The sequence below is a fragment of the Opisthorchis viverrini genome (genome assembly GCF_000715545.1).
Source record: "Opisthorchis viverrini unplaced genomic scaffold opera_v5_2, whole genome shotgun sequence".
Lineage (NCBI taxonomy): Eukaryota > Metazoa > Platyhelminthes > Trematoda > Opisthorchiida > Opisthorchiidae > Opisthorchis > Opisthorchis viverrini.
This window is the reverse complement of record NW_008751658.1, coordinates 3,857,297-3,884,074: the sequence shown is the minus strand read 5'-3', so window position 1 is coordinate 3,884,074 and position 26,778 is coordinate 3,857,297. Positions and strand designations below refer to the sequence as shown.

The 26,778-nt window shown below is 44.7% G+C and overlaps 1 protein-coding gene across 1 annotated transcript in view; it reads right to left on the bottom strand.

The window, feature by feature from the left end:
* T265_00237 (hypothetical protein) overlaps window positions 1-25,376 on the bottom strand; it is a gene marked incomplete at both ends in the record, with an annotated part of 29,058 nt that extends 3,682 nt beyond the window's left edge. The window contains 8 exons of the mRNA XM_009163945.1: window positions 548-1,039; window positions 1,332-1,660; window positions 3,658-3,886; window positions 7,952-8,241; window positions 14,473-14,764; window positions 17,866-18,027; window positions 23,099-23,432; window positions 25,312-25,376. Coding sequence (XP_009162209.1) covers window positions 548-1,039; window positions 1,332-1,660; window positions 3,658-3,886; window positions 7,952-8,241; window positions 14,473-14,764; window positions 17,866-18,027; window positions 23,099-23,432; window positions 25,312-25,376 — 2,193 coding nt within the window. The remainder of the gene's footprint in view (window positions 1-547; window positions 1,040-1,331; window positions 1,661-3,657; window positions 3,887-7,951; window positions 8,242-14,472; window positions 14,765-17,865; window positions 18,028-23,098; window positions 23,433-25,311) is intronic.
* Between the last annotated feature and the right edge of the window lie 1,402 nt (window positions 25,377-26,778).

The following is a 26,778-nucleotide window of genomic DNA, read 5'->3' as shown; positions in this document are numbered from 1 at the left end:
TTGCAAATCAATTGCCAAGCTCGGCGAACAGATCAACAGCCACCTGATCAATTACCAACCAATACACCCGAGCTACCAATATTCCAAAACATTACCAACATGGATGTTTCGATAAATGCAGGTTGTTTTACGGTGGATAGTGCGAAGCAGTTTACTATTCTACAGCTTCTGAGTAAAATATCCAGGAATGCCAAGCTGTCATTTGACTCTTTCCAGCAGAATAAAGATCAATGGGACGTTTCAGGTTAACTTTGCTTGATTTCACCACACAAAATTAATGTCAATCACTCCTCAAGTATACTGTTACTGGTCCGATTAAGCGCATTTGAAAGCGTACAATCTTTCCAGCAGAATAAAGATCAATGGGACGTTTCAGGTGTACTTTGCTTGATTTCACCACACAAAATTAATGTCAATCACTCCTCAAGTATACTGTTACTGGTCCGATTAAGCGCATTTGCAAAGCGTACAAGTAAATTTAAGCGAGAATATTGTGCTTTTAAGTAATACAGGAAGTTTTAAAGGAAGCAGGTATGAACAAATGTACCTGGACTACCTCCTCGCCAGCAATCGGACCCTCATTTTGAACCGTCACGTAAAATGCTATTCGTTGATTGGAAGAAACGGCACTTGACGGCGTGATGAGATCAGAATAAACGAATCCTGAGGCTCCAGAAAGGTTGAAATTGTAGCTCAGTCCATATCCAAAAGGATAAAGCACAGGGATCCTACAATCTTCGTTTGACATACGACACTGAGTTGGAAGATATCGATATGTCTGATTGGTCATTTCATACACGGTTATATTGGCTAACTGGTCGATTGATTCATACCAGGTGAATGGAAGACGCGCGGCAGGAATCCACCAATAGCCGTCATCGGGTATGAAATCCCATCTGTACACCTCCCGGAAGGAATGAAACCCAACGGATATTGGCTTGGATGGGCCGAAAAGTTCACCGGAACTTCCCAGCAACAAATGCTTCATTGCGTCACCAACCAGAGGCCCCGGAAATCCACACCAAAAGATAGCTTTCACCTAGAACACAAAATATGAGAATAACTCCCAAGTACATAAACACGAGATTAATGAAATGTTGGAGTCTCACTTTTGCCCTGTTAACAGAAGCCTATTCTTTATTAGGATAGGGCATGGATAAACTAACAAATACACGAAAACTATCACAAACAGCGGTAACCAGCGGTCAAAAAGTAGTAACAAAAAATATGCTTCCAAATATCACTTCTACTGATAAGGTAAAACATAGTGTGAATATACATCATGGTTGACGAGTAGGAAACTGTATCAACACCATAAAGCAAAACCTTACATTCTCGTCCTCCACTGCCCGTGATATGTTGATCGGGCCGGCACTGAAGACAAGCAAAATAATGGGCACTGTCCGCCTTGACAGCCCAAGGCCAGCAGCGAGTTTGAGCGTCTGTTCCAGTAGCTCCGGCTGTTTTCCAGGAAGAGTGATATTCTGACGATCCATATTCTCCCCTTCAACCTCGCTTCCAGTCCCTACCGACAGTACGATTAAATCCAGATCATCATAACCCAGAGTTGAATGCAGCGCCTCGTTGTTTAAACTGGAACACCGACCGCCATCGGTACAGATGTCGCTAGCATGCATTCGACGGGATAGTTGAGATAAACCTGGAGTGCAGTACCAACAAAACGTTAATTTTTTGGTGACTGAAGAAACGGATCCAAACAAGATAAAGTCACGAGGAGTTTACTCATCACGATGAATATCCGTCGAGAAAAGCACGATATAATGATTGCTGAGAAAACAACCCTAGCAGAAATATGACTCGGAGAAAATGGCAGTGTTTTACGTCCTGGGTGAAGGCAGTTGCGCTCGTTCTGGAAGTTGAATTTTAATTACTGTTTCTATTGTGCAAGTCATCAAATCAAACTCAGTTTTCCGGGGGTATTGAGGATGTGGATGAAGAGAAAAAATCATTCTACTGAAAGTCCATGGAGCAAAATACCTGGTGAAACTGAACAGTTTGTGTACCTAGAACATAGACCTTAGATATGACTTTCTCCATGTATATCTTCCGAACAACCACACTGCTTTGATGCAACACTGCTCAACTTTGGAAAAACCAAAAGCCACGAAACCCATTTGAAAAGAAACTATGCGTGCGTGCTCGTTCCGGTAGTAAATAAGCGATTCTCATGGAGGTAAATGCCAACAAATATGGGCTTGGTGGGGGCAATTACATTACTAAGTGGGGAGGGTTATTTATTTAAAAACTACGTTGCTCTGAAGCATTGTTTTTATAGGTTCTGATGTGCTTAGTTAGAAGTGAATGCTACATTTCTGAATTTATTTAATTGAACTCAGGTGATCAAGAAGGTAAGATGTTACAAGAAGAAAAGTATTCCACCAGAAAGGTCTTCGGGGACTCGTCCACACGGGCCTATAGGTCCTATGTCGGTCTCCTAACAACGATGTTCTGGGGAATAGCGCGTTCCGTGAAATATACCCTACCTCAATCTTGATGTGAAGGGCTTGGCGAATGTTCATTTCTAAGGAAAGATGCCTAACAAGTGGTGTTTCTGGCGCAACTGTCATAAATCCTCCGACCAAGTTCCCTATCAAAACTATTATTTAAAAGACGAAGAATCAACAACATCTTACAATACTTTCAATCTTACGACTGAAGTTATTGTATCACGAAGTTGGTGAGACTTTTGGCGGCTTTATTTAACTGATAAGTTACGCGTAGGTGGTTTTGTTAAGGGTCACCGTTCTGGGTCATAAGAAAGTTTACTAGCTTTACACTTCCGCCGCCTAAGTACCATTCTGTAAGAGTTCAAACAGAAATTAACGCTTTCAGATCTACAACTCTTGCCGTGTATAACCTTTTATCACTCGATTCATATGGTAAAAGTGCAGCTACAACACGAAAGGCGAGCTCGAATTTGGCACTCAACCTAGATTTGCTCCCATTATTGGTGTGCGGAATGTAAGAACTTGCTAAAAGATGTTCCCATAATCCAAACACCTACCTCTAGTGACTGCCTTCAGTCCGTAGATCAGCCATTGAGGGCGAACCAGAGATTCAACGATTGAGGTACTATTGAGGGAAAGTTTCTCATAAAGTAGACGCATCACCAGTGGAAGCTTGCTAAGGGAGACACATAGTGAGAAGTGATTCATCCCATAATCGAAGTCAATATATGCCGAAAAGCGGAAAGCACTGTGTAGCCGTTGATAACTATTGGCAGTGCTAATCTCAGGAATCTCCTGGATGAATGGGATACGTAGACCGCCAGCCAGTAGGTGAAGAGTTAACTGTTCAGCGACCAGAGGCTAATCCGCAGAGTGTGGTCAACTCGCACTTAGACGGGATGCAGCACCACTTCAATCACTGAATGCTTCAGTCCCTGAATTCATATCATGTGGTCACGGATTGACTGGCTAAAAGAGTGGGGGCTTCTCAGAGAGAAGGCTCGGTCGTGTGAAGTATTCCTCCTCCTGCGCTAGCCAGGTGTGTTGGTAATAAGAGAGTATTTAGGCATTTTCTACGTTCACGGAAAATGGAGTGCACTTGTACGTATTTGCAATATCGCGGGGTTAGAGAAAAAATGTCAGATGTCCTTAAATGTAGTAGCATATGGAGTTTATAATAGATACATACCTTTGCTAAGAGGGACCTCTATTTCGGGCTCAGGAACTGTTCGATAATGTCCGTACAGTTCAGTAACCGATGTGGCGAATGGTCCGACGATGGCAATGTGTCGAAGCGGACCTCCTGAATCGGCTACATTATCCTTCAGGGGCAAAAAACGATCTCGATTCTGAAGAAGAACGATACTCCTTGCCGTGGCCGCCAAGGCGACACGGCGGTGGTCTTTGTTCAGGATGACCTGGTAGAAAAAACATGATCAACGTGGGTCTTGTACAGTGTGAAGAATACGTGCAAACTGGGTGAACAGGAAACGTGAAAGCACTCCTCGACGAGAAAAGTCCACCTACAGTTAAAGTTCTGTTTTAACCTCAGTGATCAGCCTGTTCTCATGGAAAATGATAACAGCTAGATAATTCAATCATCCATAGAAATAATCCACGCTGTTGTCAATAAGTCTGGAAACATAAAATATGATATATTACTCATGGAAAAGAGAGGAAGGAGTATTTGGGCGAACGTAAGTCCTATATGTGACATTTAACCCAAAACATTCTTACGGGAGACTGGTTACAGCTACAAAAAGTGATTGTAGTTAATTGACATATTGGCGGCTTGGTTGTATGTATGCCTGACAACACCAACAAGCAGGGTTTTTCATCCTAAGCCGTTCTGCTGATTGGCCAACTGAGAATAGGTTTATCGCTTCTGGTAACAATCGAAAAAAGCCTATTGCACCACTGTATGCAACTAGTACATTCAACTCATCCACTTTACTTTAAGTTCATTAGAGTGGCGGCCGAATGCACAGAAAATCGCACGAAACTAGCTCAGTGGCCTTGCGAATGAGCAGCGTTCAGTTTGCGGGAACGTGTTTTCCTGGTCAAACAGTTATTAGCATACCAAGTAATGCTATCCTTAATGACTGCTGTGGTAGCCATATGGTCTGGGATGTAATTTGGCATCTGCTGAACGTTTTATTCCATAGAAATGTTATTTGCGTTTCAGGAGTCAAGAGAATATTCTGAAGCTTCAAATGCGATTTCTATCGTTCACGTGGATCATACGGTTCATTGGAATTGCATAAAATAGCAAATGGTAACTGTTAGAATGCTCTGCTTCACAAGTTGTACTCCGTTAAGATAGGCGAAAGTTCGCCGGTTTCATTCGGTTTTCGACTCAGCAGAAAGGCACGAACATCTTTCGGTTTCGTTTGAGAATGAAAGAGCAATGGGATCGACTAAAAAAACTGTTACAGTGAGCAAGATCCGAGAGCGCATGGTGGAAACGAGATTCCTCAGACAAAGTTGGAGAGACTGTAACACGCGGTAGGTAAAGTCATTTCCCTATTCTTTCATGCAGGCGGTTTCAGCCTGCTAAACTGCATTCGGTAGCTCGATGAATGGAAGAGGAGTGGAAAACAGCAACGTTGATTGATTGGTACCGTAAAGCCTCTTCATAAGTGTTCAAATAAACCACATTGGCAGTTGGAAGCTGGGATCGCAACAACCGAACATGTGACCCCGAAGTGCATGCTGCGTATATGCACCTCAGCTTCAATGAAACGACTCTCCAAAGGGAAGTAAACTGCACATAAGTAGAACTTCAAGTCCATCTAATTGAAAACACCTGAGTAACTCGACTCAAAGGGTTTTCTGAGCTCTTTTGTCTACAAACGGGTAATGGTTCCAATCAAGAACACAGTTTGCAGCGTCAGTAGACAGCTGTCAGTACAACTTGAGCTATTAGCAAACGGGGATCATTTGCAAGGAGGGGTTCTTGAGGAAGAGTACCTATGATATGGAGTTAAGAAGCTCACTCAAGTTCATCTGAGAATCTATACGATAGTCACTGGTCATGCAATCCAAGGGACACAAGAAGCTTTCCAAATACTTTAGATTTGCTCTGGTAAGTTCACCTAGTCTCACAGGACAAAGGTAAGATTAAAAATTCACAGGTTTCTGCATCTTTATGTGATCCAATAGATGAAAACCGTTAGAATTTTACATCGTTAACTTTTACTTGAAATTCTTTGGCGTAAGAACTGTGTTTATCCGGCTTGTCGTCTCTTCAAGCTCACTGGATGCAGACTAAAAGTGCAAACACCATCATTACTCCTTTGGAAAACGCTTTTATGAGAAACTTACAAAGATGACAGTCTCGTTCTTCTATCAGTAAGCTAGCTGTGTAGTCATAACACATGGTAATTTTGTGACAGTAAAGGATATTTCATATATGTAGCTTTTATTGTGAACCCTCCTTTCCACCCATCGTTCCACAAGTTCTAGAGCAGTCTGAATCTAACGAAGCTTTTATACGTTTGATTAGGACTCGGGCAGACGGCCAAACGGTTTAGTGCAACAATTTGTTTACCGAGGGACAAACTGGATGGGCGAATATACAGACTCCTTCAGTTTCGTGCCAATAAAACAGAAACAAAATTTAGTGTGATCTATGGCTAAGAGACCGCGAACGGAACGGTATCAGGATACAGCCGGGAGCGAACGATCGAAATTGTGAACAATCTAAACGATAATCCAAATGCGGAAACCCTCACAAACGAAAACAAAATTCCTAGACCTCACCAGATGAAGGCACATGAAGTAATAAAGGGTCTATTGTAGCGCGATGTGAATCTGCCACTGCGGCGAGTATTCCTGATGGCTACTTTGTGTAACTCGTTTGCCTGCAGACCAATTTCTGTTCTTAATGCAAAGGACAGAACCGGAGGCAAAAGATCAACCAGTATGTCTATATCTCTTCAACCATCGTTGAACAGTGTAACGAAGAGGCATTCATATGAAAGGATCAAGAAACACTGTCTATATTGGCTGAGGAAGTACAGTATGATAATGACCACAAAGGCAATCGAAGCACGTTCGATGAAAGCCAGCTTTCACGTGGGTCTTGTCACTACTTTCAAATTGTCTTGCAAAGTAGATCCGGTTAAACTCCACTGCTCTGAAATGCATGCCTGAATGCATAGGCGTCGTTATTTGAACGTGAAATTTCAGTCGAGGTGATATTTGATACACGCTTGTACCATACAAAAGGTGACAGCCCTGGCAAAGTGGTATGATTACCTTGAGTTTTGCTATTAGACTGCCGCACTGTTGCCGTCTTTTAGCGTCCCGGCAAACATTAGTCACTCTTGCGCAGGTTCGTACCAAGCTGCTCGCACTGTTTTCTCTCCGAGATAGGAAGTCGATTCATCGGTACACCAAAAAAGCTTCTCGAGCATCATTAGAGTACGCACTCGGATTTTGTATCCTACAACATCATGTTCAATTGTATCACCCGGCCCAACTTTGATTAGATCGATCGGTTGCGGCATTGGTTGCCCTGGCTTATAGAGCAATGTGAAAATCTGATTCCGAACCCGTTTATTTTTGTCCTGTAGCCTGTTTACTCTAGCAACACACTTTGAACCTCTGTATAATCATCACTAAGAGTAAGGTGACACTTTGTTCATAGCCATACCACTCTCATTTGAACATCCGTGTTTCTGTTCTGGCGTAATTATTCCGGTGAGTCCACACCAAAGAGAAGCACTGGACTCAAGTTTCGCTCTTATTAGAGCTCATCCGTAGTGCATATCCAATGGCCGTGCCGGGATTTGAACCCCGGACATCTGACATGCGAGGCGAGCATGTAACCACCAACGCACGCTAGACGCATCCGAATTTTCACATCTGAATAGGCAAACGCGTTCACACTTGAGCGATGTGATTGGTGTGCCCGACTCATCGAACGACGGCCCAGTAACTGTCCTGGTTGTGACGATCGATTGACCCGCCGGTCAGGACCTCCAAGTCAAGTGGCGTGACACGCTTGAAACCTACTGGGCAACTTTTTGGTTGCAGTTTTGGGGTTTTTGCGGGATAGGTAACATTCGTGCACCAAATGCTGCTCATCCACTCTCGAACAGTGCATGGCGAATTCCCCCATTTTTACGTTAACAAAACTGTTGGGAATACTAGTAGCCTCCAAAATGGTCTAGTTTTCGAGTAATTGTCAATTTTGTTTTCTGAAAATCAGGCCTTTTGAAATTTCGCACCCTTTCCACCACTGTACTTTAACATTGGATGAAGCAATAAAAGCTCTCCTCCGAAGGTCCGGTCATCATCTCCTCTGGTTGGTTGGGCTCAGCTCACAGATGGGTGCGCCCGTTCTCAAGTTGCTCCTGGTCATTGATCATACCCACTCAAGCACACACCAAAAACTTAGCAAAATAACCTGCCTAAAAACCAACGGCTTTCTGGTTAGAGTGAATGTGTTAAAAGTACATAATTGATATGCATCTCACCTCTTCAGGCGCCAGTAATCGATATGGATCCATTTCAACCGGATTGAATTCGCCTTGCATCAATCGGGTCAAGAAAAGCGGTCTGGCCATTTCAATAAGTTGGTCACGTGATAAAGAACCAGAGGCGAGCAAGTGTGGTAAAGTCGAAAACACTTGTTCTGCATACATCACCGAGTTTTCCAGATTTACTCCTGCTCTAACTGCCGCCATTGCGGTCTCATTGTAGTGACTGAAAATCTGATGTTTCCAAATGACAAACTGGAGAGCTCCACAATCTGTCACCACAAATCCTGCAAGCAAGAAAAGTGCACAATAAAAGCGATGTGCGTCGAACTTCAGGAAGAAGCTAGCATGAAGTGTATACGTAACTAACTCTGCTATTGAAGGGATATGAATTGCAAGACACCCTGTGCATTCATTAGGCACCTGTGGCACATCATGGCTTCTCAATAAGGGACTAGTCAATCAAGAACATTCCATTCAAATAAATTCCATGACTTCACAGTTTTACCAATAAAAACCCGTAAGATTTAGGAACGTTCAAGCAAGGTCTGTTGAACATGTTAGTGTGCAGCCAATAACTCTACATGAGAAATACACCAACCATACGTGGTTAGCTATTCTCACCCGGTCATTTATCATTTGCTCCGAAGTTTGAGCTATTAACTGAACAAATTCGTCCTCCTAAGAAATCAGTGCGATGACATTCAATACAATGAACACTTATCGAGATTCAGACAAATTCACACCTTCCCAGCCCATGCAATCAAGTGCTGCTTTTCTTCCGTTGTTCGGCATCAGGTAAACCGAACGACGCCTCCCGTGTTCACAACACAAAACGGTTAGACGGGTTCATCATAGTAACCTGGATAAACCTTTAGAGCGAAGGTACACCTAGCTCAAGCACAGGTATGTAAAACTATGAGACTTGTCCTTCCTCAAGTTCACGTCCGCAAAATCTAAACTCGTTTGAACTTTTTTTAACCATTTGTAAGCATAGAACTAGAATTCCTACCGAGCTGTCTTGTGTCAGAGAACACGAAAAGTAATAAGTAAAGGAATAACTCGGTTGTGACTAAAACCAAATGCATTGCTATGCTGAGAAAATTCACCATCGTTTGCACTGTCGAAGGTGCTAATATCAACGGGAGGCGCAGCTGAATTGTTTCGTGTAATTATTCCCAACAGTCGTCCAACTTCCTGTACACTGGTCGTGTTAATAACGATCTGCAGGAGTGGTGACAAATCCTAAACCAAACCCGTAGAAAGACGGCAAAAGACTGGAATTCGCCTAAAACTAAAATTACCCACAAAAGCGAGATATTTGGCTGAATTGGGTTGAGTCTTCTGTCAAAACCGAATTCGTAAGAAAATGAGAATATTTGTCGCGCCTGGATTCTAGTAATGCATATTTTCACGATATAATAATCACTCAGGATATAGTGTCAGCCTGGTTAAACGGAAAGTTTGGGATACCCAAACATACTACTCGTATTCATGCAGCCACTTGTTGTGGCCAGGTCGCTGCGTTTTTTAATTTGGACATATCAATCTCGTGATAACATAATGAGGGCCAAGAAGAAAGGCCCGATTTTCAAAAACGCTTTCCTCAGGCTATGGGCAAGCCTGTTGAAGCCGTGCAGTTTCTGCCAGTTCGGCTATTCGCTGTTTGGTTAAAGACCTGGTGCCAACATTCAGAAACAAGGCAACACATCTGCATCATTTAAATTCCACCACGTACGGCATTTTGTCACTATTCGAATTAAGTTCCAACACTTTAGTGTTGGTTGCACTTAGCGGGTACACAATGAGTTTGATTTGGATACAGTAGAATAGGCAGCAGCATGGACGCTGAAGCGAAACGGTAGGCACATGTTGCGACAGTCTGAACTGCAATCTCATTGGAAGTTACTGATTGGTATTTATGTGCTCCAACTGTTCCTCACCACCAACAGGGACTTGTAAATAGTATGAAAAAACGGTATTTCCCCAGCTTAGTTCTTGATCTGAACCTCCCAAACTAGCGTTCCCGTCAAAAAAAACCACCACAGATGCACAACAAATATTAACGCTTAAAACCAGGTCAAGAACACTTGTACGGCACGTCATATATAAAGTGTGTGCCGCGACAACATCCTGGAATTTCCGACGCCCAAGTGGCAACCGGCATTTGGCGAATACTGGTTCATGATTGGCTGTTGGGTCAAGGATATCGACCAATAAAAACCCGCCTTGATGCCGGACCGACAAGCGACCCGAACTTCTTACCGATCTTGTGCGGGATATACTTCTCGGCCGCAGCAGCGTCTAACTGCGAGCGGTAAACCGGTATCTGTGTGGGATTCCGCCTAACACCGTCGCTAACAACAGGCAGGATACTTTGAACGCTGTCAAGTCAGAAAAATCCGCTTCCAATGTAGAATCCAATATTCTAACTCCGCGGGAGAAAGACTGGCTCAGATGGTTCAGAGATCGTGTATCCACAACCAAGAGACGACTTTATAGTAAGCGTTTTCTAATTTCGTCGACGAAAGCAAGGCTAGGAAAAAAGAATTACATCAATAGTTTCCGTACTAACCGCAAGTGATACTCGACGATAACTCATTGTTCCTGACAATTAGAAGACCGAGATGGCTGGAAATTTCAAAGACACTTCACTATGAGATTGCATTTTCCGTGAGCTGAACAGTAGAGACCTTCCACTCGGGCCAACATTTCGTTCAAACACTCGGGGCTTTCGGCTCATGGGGACGAAATATCCTCGAAAGAATTATAATGAGCATTTGAAAGGTGATTTAATCACCATACAGCATCACCATCGGCATCGGTTTTCAACACTACTGCTTCCCCACCGTACACCCATGATTTATTTGAAAGCCTTATTGTGAAGTAAAGAAGTGGACTGGGAAGGCACTTAGTGCCAGCTTACTACAGCCATTCCGAGGCACTAACACCTCCAGACGCTCGTTCACGCATTCTGGATGGGAACCGACAATAAGAACGCCATTGACATCGATTAGCAGCCAAATCTTTCAACGTCTCCAACCGGGCGGAGTGGACACGTGGGCATCACGTAGCACTGACAGCGCCCAAACGTTCCGCAGCCACTTTCATTACCCTCTACCTGGTCAGGGGTTGGCCACATCTCTGCAACAACGCTGAATTGCGCATAGAAAACAGTACTCTCTTTTGCAAACGATCGTTCGGGATACGCAATACATAGTCTAACCAACACAACTTCCGGTGCTATACACATTCTTCAATGGGAATTCTCGTTGCGGATTCGCCGACACCAACGCACACGAGTTATGGTTCTGAGACAACGGTTGTCGAACACCTAAGACGTCTCAGTTCCGCTGCCCGAACAATCCGAGTCTCACAGCCATACAATAAAACAGCTCGCACTGTAGCATGATACACACGACCACTGAGATTCGACGCCATAGGTGTCTCGAATTAGCAACAACGATCCGAGCCTTGCAGAATCATGCATTAACCTCATCTGACACAATACAATTAGAACTAATACAACTTCCAAGCTATGTAAAACGCTCCACAACTTCCAGTGCTCTCCCTGAATTGTAAGTGGCGTGTTCGGTGACCGCATGTCCAGGAGCATGACCTTGCCCTTTGTGGGTGCAAAGTGCATGACAAAGGATGGGATGACTTTGGTCAGTCCATCCGAAATCACCTGTGCCTTCTCCTCCTCTTCGAAGACCAGAACGATGCCGTTTGTGTACTCCAGAGCGACAAGGTTTTCATCACAGGCTGGTTGAACACCGGAGTTTTGGAGACCTCCCAGCGTTCGTGTCATGATTTAATCGATCACGAAGTTAAAAAGGAATGGAGAGATTCCTTCCTGACGGACACCTCTTCGTGTACGGAAGCTTTTGGTGAGCTCGCCGTATACTCTCACATGTCCGCAAGTCTGGAAACTCAAAAAAACTTATTATATTCACGAACTTCTGGGAAATTCCTTAGTGAGTAAGCGTGTCAAGAACAGACCAACCAACCGAGTCGAATGCGTCTTGGAAATCCAGGAATACTAAAATTGTGCGTCATTTGCATGCATGACATTGTGAAAATGTGGCGAACGCAGCGCCAACCAGACCGGAATCCTGCTAGCTTCTTTCGAGTCAGTGTTTCATGAGCCACCATAAGGCAACGAAGCGCAAGGGTCCTTAACAGTCTCCTTACGACCGGGGTCAAGTTGAATCCCCTGGGATTTCCACAATCTCTACGAGGCCCTTTTTTTAAAACGGGCACTATCACCGACTCTCCTCAGTTGTCTGGGAATCTCAATTTTTCAAATGCAAGCAAACCGATGAAACAAGCGCTGACTGAGGACTTCACCTTCATTTTTGAACCATGTGGGTGGGAGGTCATCTGGCACTTGAGAGAACATATGCAGTCCCTCCGAAGTCGTGAGTGATACCACGTTCATCGTACAGGGTTCTGAGTCAGTTGTAGGCTCCAGATGTATGGCAGCTGGCCCCGATAATTGTCGCTCGAAGTATTCGGCCCACCGAACGAAACGTTCTTTTTTATTCCAAAAGGTCACTACACTCTGATTCTCGGTGGTTTAGCTCACAAGTGGCTTCCTGGGTCCCGTTTCGGATCGAGTGAAATAGTCTTCGGACGTTCCCGGCTTTCTGGGTCTCTTTCGTTTCCGAGTCCATTTAACTTCACGGTCCACGCGCACGCTCACTATCACTTGGTTCGTCAAGTCCTGTTCGGGACCGGTTGGGATATTTCTGCGAGATATTAGCAGTGCCACTGCTCGGTCTGATATACAGTGTTTGAGTGGGCACGGTGGCGACGCACTACAGGAAAAACTCCCAGCACTGTAGAAACAGGCGGCGTTCTCATTCCAGCATCAATTCACATCTGATGGTGGAGGAGTTAGAAGGGTTCAAGATAGATTCTCGTAGATTGGCCAAACATCTTGATCTGTCAGACTCTCAGTCGCTAGGTAACTTGTCTGCACCTTTACCGGCCCTCGAAATAAAGAAGCGACTCCGGACGAGTGCGTGTCCGCAAACTACAAATTAGCTCCAAAGCGAGCGCCTGTCAGTTATTCATCCACAACATTAGTAGCCGATGGCAACGTGATCATTTGGGTTGCCCTGTTTGGTTCAGAGTGCTGACAATGACGATAACCAAGCAGACTGAGCATCGACGCTTGAAGATTGACTTTCAGATGCCTAAGGATGTCAGTGCAGAATTAAGCGCAAATGTTGCTTACAAAACCGATGCGAGATGAACGGATTCATCAATCCTAACAGACTGGCCGACAAGGAGAGAGTTATTATTGGGATAAGAGAGGGGAAAGAAAAAGCATGTGAAAGAGAAGGGAAGGTGTCAGTAATAGCCCGGTTTCGCTTACTTGCCCTGGAGTATGCAGCAAGTAAAGCGACCCGGCACCACGCGATGGCCGATGCGGCATGAGTTTAGTTCTCTGTGTTTAATTCATGGCTGTGCGTGGGCTGGAATATTGCCAGGGCGCCCACAACTAGACAAGAGGACGATTAGGGTCCTCAACCAAAGCCTTTGGCTTAAAAGCATGACAGTAAAGCAGCGGTGTTTGGCGGGACATACAAGTGCATTTCAATTTTCACAGAACGAGTCGCCCCACATGTTCCCGCCTGCAAGGGGCCAGGAGACTATGTTGGTCAGACCTCTATTTACCAACCAAAGCATGTGAAAGAGAAGGGAAGGTGTCAGTAATAGCCCGGTTTCGCTTACTTGCCCTGGAGTATGCAGCAAGTAAAGCGACCCGGCACCACGCGATGGCCGATGCGGCATGAGTTTAGTTCTCTGTGTTTAATTCATGGCTGTGCGTGGGCTGGAATATTGCCAGGGCGCCCACAACTAGACAAGAGGACGATTAGGGTCCTCAACCAAAGCCTTTGGCTTAAAAGCATGACAGTAAAGCAGCGGTGTTTGGCGGGACATACAAGTGCATTTCAATTTTCACAGAACGAGTCGCCCCACATGTTCCCGCCTGCAAGGGGCCAGGAGACTATGTTGGTCAGACCTCTAACTATTTACCAACCTGGTGTGAAAGACTGCGAGCGTCTCACAGACACTCTCAGTATAGATCAATGGGGCCCTAGATACACAAACCGTCACACTACGGCAAGATCCAGTCTTTTCTTGTGTGAATGGGTCTCATTGAAGTGGTATTTCGTGCCATATCCGACAATTACTCAGGGCAAAACATTTAGCTTACCACGCATTAATAAGAAGGATCTTCTAAGTCTTCGTGATTGCAAACGGATTCTACAAATCGATGTTTTGGAAATGAGTTACAGGCCAGCAGGGCCACGGTCCACCAAATATCATTACCCGAAATAGTCTTTCGCCTCAACCGACCTCACCTACATCATGAACTTTGAACGATTTTATTACCCAGAAAATAGCTACCCTTCAATGGAACGTCACACATTGATACAATTGGCAGACAATCATAACACATAAAGGATAAGTAATTCCATTTTCAGCCAAACGCGATACTATACCTTTAAACTTCCACTTTTGACGGAGCAACTCCGTAAGAAGCCAATGGTTGATACAGTCCGGAGTTCCGTTGATTCCCGAATATGCGCACATGACGCTTACTGCTCCTGCCTCGAGACAAGCGCGAAATGCTGGTAAATATGTCTGCCACAGATCCACGCCCGTCACATTGGCTTCAAACGATAGCCGTGAAACAGGGAAATCTTCTGGCCCCGTGTGGACCGCAAAGTGTTTGCAATTTGCCCCAACCAAAAGAACGTCAGGCTGTGATGATAGATTTTGTTCATCTGATGACTTCAGAGACAAGGGAGGAGAATATATACTCTTTGTAGGGATTCCTAACAGTGATGAAACCAGGTTAAACATTTAAAAAACATTTTAAACATTTTAAAACATTTCAAAGTTATCATTTTTTTCGATTTTCGACCGACACTGATGATTCCGCAGAATGTTCTAGGCTGCAGCCTGGAAAGTTGGGAACCGAAAATAAATCTCGTCACCTTCACTTTGGTAACCAAGCGGAATTGGGAAACAGTTTCAAGCAACCACAGATCAGGATCAAACAACTAACTTGCCACTTCCAAACGGATTATTACAGACAGCCCAGGGATATTATTTAATAGACAAATAATCGCGCGACAAATCACGACAATCCAGCAATCCTGTAACGAAGTGAGACACTTGTTTTAGGCAGTATAATGCTAGTCTATTCCAGGAGCTGAACCACAACAAATCAACGAGTACGCATATGTTTGAGGAAAGCCGGTAGCGCTACTATCTGGCATCCAATTCACTGTTCCGCGCTTCTTCTTGGACAGACGGTCACTGTAAAGTTCAGCTGTACCATTCCTCTTGTTTCAGACCGCAGTTTTTACCTGACTGCTTCTAAAGTTTTTAGCGTTTCTAGAGTTTGCTATTCGACCAAACAATGTAACAGCGGAAAAAGAATAAATGTGTTAGTCGTCTGTCTTTACAACACCCCGTTAGCCTCGTACACGAAAAACTGAGCGCACCAACTATAAACACTCTAATCGGGGAAAACTCCGACTGCTGGTGATGGTGGTCATTTGCATTGTACTGACCTGATATGTGACACGTGAACAGAGGGTCTGACCGTACTGGCACGCAATGTGCTGATGTGTAATGAGTAAGGAACTCTGCACCACTTAAAGTTGGGTGACGCGGAAGCACACAAAATACTCAGATCTTGGTATAATAGTGGGGAACAAATATGGTACCACTGTAATGTTCAAGTGATGAAGTGCAATAGAGGACTCGAGGTATTCCCGAGAGATCTTCCGATATCCTCGACGGACGCAAGTTGAAAAGGTGAACCGAAATCTATGGAAGCTGACCCATCGGAAACGATCCGCCGTGCGCACTCTGTCGTAATAGGCATGTGGTGCACTACAACACTGTGCACTTTATATATAGGATTCCTTGGATCCAAAACCCTCGATCGGTTGTGATGATTCAGTTAGGAAGGCCGTCGGGCTGAATTCCGTGGCCCAATCCTAAACGAGGGCATATGAGTGAAGGCCTAAGCGTCTGTGATCAACATAAACCTAAATTGAGAAATATCGGCTAATAATCCTGACACGAAAGAGAAAGACTTCGTGGTCCGCACGGGATGAAGGACACTTCGGAAGCAGAACGGACGTAACACTTGAGACACCGATATCTATGGTAGAAAACACTTGTTGCATCATATTGTGAGAAGCAGGAGGCAAGATAAAATCACGGTGATGTCAAATGAGTTATAGGAGTCGAGGTAATATGCTACTGAATTCAAGTGTTCGAGTGTGTGCCGAAATCATCCATGGTTATGCACTGTTGACTGCAGCACCAGGTAAACACGATTTGATTCGCATGAAGTTTGAATTCGGGGTGGACTTTGGTCCGAATAAACATACTGATGAAAAACTAGATGCCTTTGTTTGGTTTTCATCTGTCCCAACTGGTGAAACAATTTTGACGGATATTTGGATTAAACATGTGAGACAAGCTACACAAGGCAGCTCACCTGAGCCTGTGATTGAGAGTCAGTTATTTGTCCTGATGAGTCCCAATAGGAACGGAAGGTCTCGTGTGATTGAGCTTCCAGCTTTCAAGCAGCCATCAATCAACAAGTCCAATCGACAAGTGGTAGGTCGGTAAACTGGCTATAAAGGCCCTAAGCTTCATAAACAAAAGCCAGATGATAAGTTTTCCTTTATCGAGATGGCCAGCCTGAGACTTAAGCACTGTGTGATACCGTACGGTAAAAAAAGTGTTCTTAAAACGACGCGGACGCGGTTGAACTCTCAAAGCGAGCAGAATAAAAGATCACATTGACATTGCTGTAAAGGAACATCGATTTTGTGAGGATCCTCGTGGATGACCCACACTGAAAGATTCTCCGTCAAGACCAAATCACTCGTAACCTAGAAAACAGAGCTGGAACTACTGCAGGAGTCGTCCTCACCGAGATAACGAGTGTAAAGGATACTACTAACAGCTCATGATCGATTCCACCTTACTAAGGGACTGCACCTATCTGATGAGCCCCTAGATTAGCTATACCGGTCGTGGGCTATCGAATTTTCCAGCAACATTGTGAGTAGTTCCCATCATGAAAGCATACCACGATATCCCGAATATCGTACCAAATGAAACACGAGTCGGCCTTTGTGCAGCAAATTCAGTTGGGGAATACCGTGAACGGGAGATTTACCTGGGTTTGAGGGGACTCTCCCATGAAAATCCAATTGGTATGCACATGATTTTGTGTCCAGTGAAGTGGATTTTGTCAGGACGCGTCCAGACAGGAAAAAAGCACGTTCAGAGAGTGACATATCCCTAAGGTTACCATCGGTACTACACGTCCGGAAAGCAGGTGAGTTGGCAGCTCTCACCAAACACGGCTTAGCAACATACGACCAGCGTAGTGGGCCTGAAAATGTTCACGACCGGAACACCGCCATTGGCTGTACAGAACGAACAAGTGAACGACCATATTTGGCCATTTAGTCATCCTATATATTTACACAGACGCTCTGTATGTTTCGTCCTGACAATACAGCCGTGTTCCGAGTTCTCTGTCTTCTCCCTATCGCGTAGTCTGGCAGGCCCAGTGCAGGCGTAACCCATAGACGGTCACCCACGATACAACAGGTGTTTTTGGTTTTTCTAGAAGGATACACACGATTTGAGCTACACGTAGTAGAAGGTTTTATTCAGGAATAGGTCCGTGAAAAGGAAGCGAATTCAACCATTGTAGGCAATAGCCGCTGGTTAAAAAGGACACGATCTTAACAATGAAAAAATGGACGGTGGAAACAATGAAATGTTATGGACCCACACTACTTCGCCGACAGTAAAATAAAGTTTAGTTAGTTGCGTAACAAATGGCCCACCTGTGGTTCAGCGTTCTTCCATCCACCTAGTCCTCGAACAAAGGCTCGAGCAAGCTTCCCAACCATAAACGGATCTTCTCCGAATGTTTCTTGATTCCTTCCCCATAATGGATGCCTCAGTAGATTGACAACAGGAGCAAACAAATGGATGCCAGTACCATCCTGGGTGAAAAGAAAACACACGGTTATTGAAACCAATAGATCGTGCATGCCTCAAAGAGTCACTTAGTGAAACATGGACAGCAGACTCGTGTTTCTCAAATTACGGCCCACACCCAATTCGCCCATCACCTTAAGTGCCCAACTATCGCAATTCAAGTGCTTATTGAGTGCAGAAACCACTGATCTAAAATTCGGCTTCCATCCATAGCACATCCGAAACATAGTGAACAGAACTGAATGGCAGTGAAAAAAATTATCGGGCATTTTATATCTGGCTTGGTAACTAAGATTGTGGCACCTAAAGATTGGTTATAACGGAGAGCATCATATGGTAGAAATGTCAAAATGCTATCTGAGACTTGATGAATTTTTGGCAAACATATTACCTTATCGTCTCTGCTAATCCCAGCTAGGAAAAAGAGAGAACAAGATCACATGAATAAACTTTCTATGGTTTACTCAAAGTACATGTACCCAGTGCAAGGCGGCCCACACTATAATGGAAAATGAGGATCCTACCAGCTGAAAGTATACTGCAAACGAAAAAGCGATACTACCCTCCCCCGAGAAAGGATGGGTTATACATAGTCAACTCAAAAACGGCTCACCCTTATCGCCGAAAGGTTGACCATGACCTCCGGCACATTATTCAATACGGTCGAAATATTTTAAAAAACCAAAAAGTCTAATGCTGCTCAGAAAAAATCTGCTGTGCGCAGCCGCATGAGGAGCGAGACAGTAATGTCCTAATCCCTGCGTCCTCGCATCAGACCAGCCCTCTGCATATAGGTGCGTCAGATTATTAAGTGAGTTACCCCGAGCGGGGTCCTTCAAGAAAACCCTAACAATCGCTGTCTCGCGGTCCACACTTCTGAGGAGGAGGTTAAGTCCCACTGCATTGAGTGTCAGATTTTTGAGACAATGAAGGTACCTCAACCAAACCCCGTTCTTTTGCTTGCACAACCGGGAAGTACTATCCACCACTGCAGCTCTTCGCTCGCCGGCCACCCCTTAAACTCTCCTCTCCCTCCCCCCTCCCAGTGCGATCAACCAACCTGTGATTCGTCCAGGCATTAAATTGTGTTTCAACCATCGTCCAGAAAAATAAAACAAAATAATCACTTTCTAACCTCAATGGATGCGATCCACGTTGCAGCCTTCAATGTCCACACTCTATGCCACCTTGGGCAAAAGCTATTCTTTACTGAGATCTTGCTTCATCTCTCTGTCCATTTGTGTTGAGTCTCCGAAACACGCATACAAGACCCCAATTCGGTCGTGCGCCCCAAGCTTCTTAGGACGAGCTCAGATGTTCCGCACTTAACTATTCGGGTACCTGGTAATCCTGAAGCAATGGTTCGCGGTATCTACGGTGCGGGAGTTGCACTCAACCCAAAACCCGAAAGCGCTTTACTCGACTGGGTCCCAGTAAACAGCCATCATCATGCAGTGTGATTGTCTGCCTCAATTTAGATCAAAACAAGTCGATGCGGTAATTGATGTTTATCAGTCGTATCAGCATATGCTCTGATAGACTGTAGTTCTGAGGTTGAGAAGGAGGGGTTTTATCGATGTCTGTCGTGATTGCTCCGGTCAGCAAAACGGACAGATATGGAAACTTTGACGGGTGATATGAAAGCTCAGGTTGGACGACGGAAGAAGCACAGCTGAGTGGTAGATTTGGGGTCGACGCTCCAAATACGGATAATGGACAGCGACTGGCAGTACAAACATCCAGCACAAACGCTCAAATCCAATTACTTGGAGGCTACCAACCGAAAGACAGTCATGAACTCCACTGGATCATGCATCTATCGGTTACCTATGGAGAGCCTCAATTAAAGATTGTCGTTCCCTCTGGGGTACGCAACTCGACTCTAATCATGCCACTGTAAGGGTCCGGTTTGTTCAAGCCATCCGATTGACTAAATGAACACTGAATATCATCGAGATCACCAGGTTTTATTGCTACCAGAAAGGCCAAACCACTAACTAGCGACTATGATGACGAACGCAGATCCCTCGGACACCAGATAATCAGAACCTTGAAGAACAACAGAGAACTCTAGTACATGGCGAAAGATTTCGCAGCGGGCAACAGTCGATCAACCGGCCACAAGAAAACAAGTGACAGCGGAACGATATGCAAGGAACCCGGAACGGCAATTCACTCACAAAATCGTTGTCTTGATCGATGGGCTGAACACTCTAAAGAACGGTTCAGTTGGTCTCCTTCCACACAACTGATGGAAGAACCCAGTGGGCCTGAATGGAACATCGACACCAGCCCGTTTCACTCTGGCAGAGGATGAATAGATCATATATTTACCTTGAGACGAGTTGTTGAACAGTGCCACTTCTTCAAACGTCCTACGTTAGTCTCTTTTCCTGATGTGAAAGCTGTTTAGGTCTCGATCGACTGTCTGGTACTTCGGCGGTGTCTGGCGATCAAGAGTGCTCCTCACAAATTTATGTCCTCCATGGGGACATTGTGTGCGAACTCCTGTAGTGAGAACGAGTACACGCCTGAGTTCACCACGTCCAATGGTGTAATATAAGATTGTCCTATCTTACCTGTCCTCTTCAACTTTATTGATGTGCTACTTGGAATTTCTCCGCTTGCCTTTGGAACCACGGGATTCAGAATTCTCCTGCGGCCTAACCTGAATAGTTCTGCCGCACGGTTTGGTATTCGCTTCACGCGTGCGTTGTAAAGTGCTGTCGTAAAACTGGATGAGATCAAACCCAAGATTTTGTGTTTACAGACGAGACACGGAACGTTTCGCCAAGGTCCGACACCTATGGTGCCAACATGGAGTCATTTTGTCTGTCAAGGGCAGAGTCTACACTGCGGCAGTGCAATCCATACTGCTTTATGGATCAGAGACGGGCAGAGGACATACGAATGCTGTCAGTGTTTGGCCATCGGTCGGGTCTGGTGGGAACATCGAATTAGTAATGCCGAGGTAAGCCAGATGGCTTTAGGCAGAAAACTTGCCCGATAGATGAATTACTCACGCTTCATAGATTACGCTGGTTGGGACATGTACGCCGCATGCCAGAAGACCGTTTGCCTCTCAGAGCGACCAAGAGCTGCAGTGTATGACGCGGCCATGACTTATGAAAACCAGTTAACAGAGTCGGTTCCAAAGCTACCGCCTCCTTAGACGGGGAGTTCTGGATTCTACTCACCCATCATTAATGACACTGGCAGAAATGGTCCAATCGCCCAGTCAGTGGCGCTGATGCATCAAAGCTGTAGCCTTCAATGCGTAACTATCAGGTTCCCAAAATAGCTCAACATGCCATCATCTCCAATAGGTAGCTATATGTCCCATACTCCCCCGATTTCCGATGATCGAAACTGCAGCAGCTGTAACGGACACACCCTTTGTACATGGTTTATAGCTGGTAAATTGAATTGCTTGAAACTATCAATAACATCGCCGTATTGCTCTACGGAAAAATGGCCGGACGAAGTCGGCTATATCGGAACAGAAGTTTCAGGGCGTTGCTAAACTTATCACTGATGTTGTCAGAGCTGAAGTCGTTTGGGACGTAAGCGGAGACGACAAACAGATAGCGGTCAACTTTCCGCTTCTGAAACTTCCACAGACGTCGCCAGACGAACCACACAGAAAACGGGTATACAGTCTTACAAGGACCCTTCTGTTCGGTCACTTAGGGCGATAACAACCCGTATGCATCCTGCCACAGGGGCCTCTCGATCGTCAGGATAGCGCACCCGGAAACGAGCGGATATTGATGTGGCAATCAGTTCAAACACTGTGCTTGAATCTTGAATTCTTGTTTCTGAGACACAGCACACATCAATGCCTAACGAGTCGATTGTGAGCGCAAGAGCAGCTTGTGGACTAGGATGTTGCCAGGGCTCCCAGACCTAGACAGGAGAGTGATTAGGGTCCTCAAGCATAGCATCTGGATCAAAAGCCCGACCGCCAGGGGGCGGTGTTTGGCGGAAATGAAAGTGCTGCACATCTGACAAATAACTATTGTTCGGTCCCAAACACTAAACATTTTATTCGGGACGGAATTACTGAAGCTGTTTGTTGGCTTTTCGCTACTGACCTTAACAGGCCAGATCAATGACAATCATCTCGTAGGCATGCGCCTGCAACCAACGTGTCAACGGTATTAAGTTTACATGATAGTACTTACAGCCTCACTTGGAATGCACGACTAGACCTCTTAAACCCGCCAATTGTCAGACAAACCCATTGCAACTTAATTGAAATTGAGATCTGATGATTACACTGACTCAACTCCACCTTTGGTGTGACCACCGAAAATTTCGAAATTCGGTTGACGTGTGAATGCAATTTTTGACTCGGTCTTAGGTAATTCCAGACAACTGATGGCCATGAAGCATTTTTTTATTGAACGGCCTTTGGTGCACATAATATATGGCACGACGTGCCCGGTATATTACTGCGATAACGAAAACCCTGTGGACCACACATCACTTACAAATAAGACGCGTTCAACTACCGAAGAACATGTAAACGGACTTAAAATTTGAGACGACATTCAGACTAGACGTTGGAAAGGTCGCGAATTCCCGAGTCAACAGAGCTGTTAGTTTACGGGTGCGGCCGAAGGTCCTATAGGTACAACTGGTCGATCGAGTACTGAAAAGCAAGACCTAGTATGTGTTGCGTATTCGTTGTGGTTGAGGTGAGCATCGAATATCGACACTTCACAAAAAGGGCAACACCAAAAGCCATTGAAATTATGTACCGATTTGTGGGGATCTACGGTCTCAACTTCCAACAGGTTCCAACTACCGTTATATTGACATCCCAAAAGAGGACACTGCAAAAAAGCGATCCCGCAGGGCTGGCATCTCTAGGGAATCGTACACTAGGTTGTGACTGACCTGAAAAGATCATGAGGGCTTTCTGAAGAAATGTTTTTCATCGGAGGGTGCTCTTTGTTTATTACTATAAATAGGATAGGAACCGGAAGTCAAGTGAGAGAAACGGATGTCACGTGCTGATGGTTCAAACACCTGGCTTACTGGCCCCGAAATCAGTACACAGGAATAACGTACGCGATACTTGTTTTTCGACTTAGCTTGATTCCAGCGGGCTCGCATTTCCAGACCAGTCGCTCTGGCAACCCGGTACAGAGTGTGAACGTCAAACGTAGCTCCCAAATTCACAGGTTGTGGGAAGGGCGTTATTCTTCCGTCTGCAGGATTGGTCCGCCACTGGTACGCACTGATATTTAATCGAGGAATACTCGGAGCTGGACCATGCTGCAGACCAGCTCCACCATTGGAAACTTGTTGTATGAGTTCCTCATTTGTAAGGCGGGTCAGTAAGTCGTCCACTCTGAACTTTGCTGGCAGTGAAGGATTCCTAAACGGGTACTCCCCTTGAACGCTGAATGAAATAAATTAGATAGCGTTGAACCGAGTGCATTTATACCGGAGGTGGGAAAGCTCAGATGAAAAAAATTGGTTTGTTGTGGTCTGTCAACAGTGCTAGTTATGCAGTGACTATATTCTACAAACAACAGGAGCTCAAATCGGACTAGGTGTGGGAATTTAGTATTTGAATCTATGGCGTGCTTTTGGAACAGCATCTGGGAGAAAACTCATTTTGTTCTGGCGAGCTTCCCCGGCCTCTGGAACCTATGTATGTCTGAACCCAATGTCCAAACAATCAGTCATCTTTAAATTTTGGTCATAAACGAAGATATGCAGGTGGGGTAAGGTAATTCTCACATGGGTTAAGTGAAATCCACCTCCTCTTAGCGCATGAATAATTCTAAGATGCTTTCTTGCGCGAAGGTCTGTCTATTTGAATAGAGTGGCCATAGTTGGTTGATTAATTCGCATTCCATACTAAGCTCTAATTTATCTGAATGGACATCATTGGTTATAATTCCTATAGTGAAGACACTAACACCCTGCGGCGCTGTAACCCCGACTGCTAAGTTCTTTGACCTTCAGGGTACTGTTGAACTACACCTCACTCACTTTGTAGTTATCCCTATCCTCTTCGAATATTCTTTAATCACAGCTAACTTCCAAATAGTCCATCTTACCGACCTGCTCCTTATGAAAGGTTTAAAGGTCACAAGTTGGGACCAACTGGTAATGATTTATCCTAACGTGATATGATTCTCTAACACGGCAATGCATTTCGGTATGAAAACGAGATCTATGAAGACTGACCCGAAAAAGCCAATTTTTACCAATCTTTTGCGCATTCAGCTCACGAACATTACCCCGTAACCAGCCTCTTAGTCGGTTTCACAGCAAGTGCTGAAAATCGCTGCTACTCAACTCAATAATTTCACATAAACTATGTGAAAAACGCTCGACCAGGTTTTGCTGAGCTGAGGCTGATAGATCAGGGACGCTGTCAGGTGGACTGCTTAATTTCAAGAGCTAATCGCTGAAACAACCACCCAGCTGTCCATAGCCCCTCTACCAGACAGATGCTGCTGATGAAGGCCTACGGTTCAACCAGCTAAATATAAAGGATACTCTTATTTCTTCTAATTCGACTTGTGCGCTTCAGTGACAAAATTTTCAAGCATTCAAACTGGAACGAAAACTCAGTTCATCTTAGCAGTCTCAGAGTGATATCAGATAGCAGTAGCTTGGCTGGGCTATTCGTACATTTGACCTCGCTGTATAGCTCGGTCTCTATAAGAAACTTCAAGGAGCCTAAATAATCGTCTATTAACCCCCAGTCGACACAGTCATACGACCATGTAGTACTCTGACGTCTCAGGTTAACGCGTCTGCTCAATAAACTGGACTTCAGCACGGGAAGGTTTCTAGGTATGTTGTTCTGCTTCCATCATTAGTTTCCAGAAAGCCACTATATTTCGATGTCAATCACTGCGAACACAATATTATAAGAACCACTACCAGCCGAAAAATCCGTAGTTCTGGATTTATTGCCTTACGTGGTCTCCGTATGTCTAATGGTATCTTGCTTGGAGAGCCTTCTTGGGCTTCCAGTTACAGGCTTCCGTAGCCGCACATGACCAACTGAGATATCCAACGCTTAACCTGGCGTGTAGATGTGTAAGTCCAGAATCGTTAAAGCTTCATAAAACGCTACATAAAATACGCTTTTTCATACTGCTTCGAACCTTAAAGAGGATCCATGGTGTGCGAAGGTGGCTGTTTTTCCATGTTTTTACCTTTCTGCTAAAGTGGTATAGAATCTCAGGCTACCGATGCAATGAACGAATTCTCATATAGCTTAAGTTGCTCAAAAGAATGGTGCCAAAATGACTCACCTGAGAAGCACAAAGGCCAAAATTAGACAGGCCTCCACTCTCGCACAGTTCACCGATTTGTACATCTGGAATGAACATGCCAAAAGATAACGCTTTGGAAAAACTATCCATCTAAAGGATACAAAACTGAGCTGCTCCTAGTGCTTGATCTACACGCTCGAATGGCAGCTTACGAATAATGGTCACGTTCCCAAACCGAAGTGTTATGTATCTGCTGAATACACAGACATAGTGGGGGCATTGTAGACAAGCTAGCTGAACAAATAGGCGACGCGAACCGCCAATGTCTGAAACAACCTAAAACGTAAACAAAAGCGTCCTCCTGCGACATTGATCTGGATTGAGGCGATATGGTGTCTAGCAATCCCCAGCAGTCTGCGGTGACTGGTTTCGATTGGCATTGTATCCATGACAAAACATGGACATGCCATACCAGATAAGGTACGATCTGGTTATTTGACAAAAAAAACAAAGCATATTGGGCACGGGTACGCAGTACGTTTGGACTCTCCCCACTAAGATGGATGTTACTAGTACGAGCTGTATGAATTGCGAATCCACACTACTTGATCCAACTAAGCAACCGTACGTTTAGGGGATCACAAACAAAAATGTAACAGAGCAACAGAGATGATCAATTCGACAAATCTGGGAAGTCGAGCAACCGATAAACAAGACTATCCATACCAATGAGCAGTCATAATCGAGGGTCAAATCCTTTCAGATTTAATTATTTAACTCAACCACATGACTACCCAACACAAGCGTGCAAAACACAGAGCAACGCAGCGCTCCTCTGTACCACACAATGTCTGAACAGTGATGTCGACCGATTGGTAATAAAACTTGTGTAGCTAAAATTGTTAAGCTTCGCGAACAACTCTATCAACAGCCGAAGAGTCAAGGTCGCCAGCATTCTAACCCGCACCATATGCACAGTACTTTCTGTCGATTAGACGGTCTAACTGACTATACTCTGTTTCCCCTACCGCCGTAATATAACACGAGGGCTCTGGCGAGCATCAGAAAACCATATGTAAACATCCGTAGACGAGTGTAAGCAACAAAGAACACTGGTATCCTTAGGGATGAGGAACTATATGGATGATGATTCCAGTCTCAGTTTAAACCGCCTACTCTGAAAGGCTCAAAATAACTAGTGAACCCTATGGACCAAGGACCGTGGGATGGAGCTATAAAGAGATATTGGAAACCTTTACGTAAGTAAAAAAAACGTCATTTGTGAATGAACTTTTATCGTCATCAGGCCATTATTTGTTCAGATAACTTGAAATGGACAAAAGACTGATCTGAGGACCAAAGCGTTGAATACTACCACGACCTTCTGGCTCCTAGGTAATTGGACATATACAAGGCAGTCTCCGGCTGGAATCACCAAACACCAGAATGCCACACTTCCAGTGAATGATAAAACAGTGGTATCAAAATGATTCGGCAGTCGTTCCA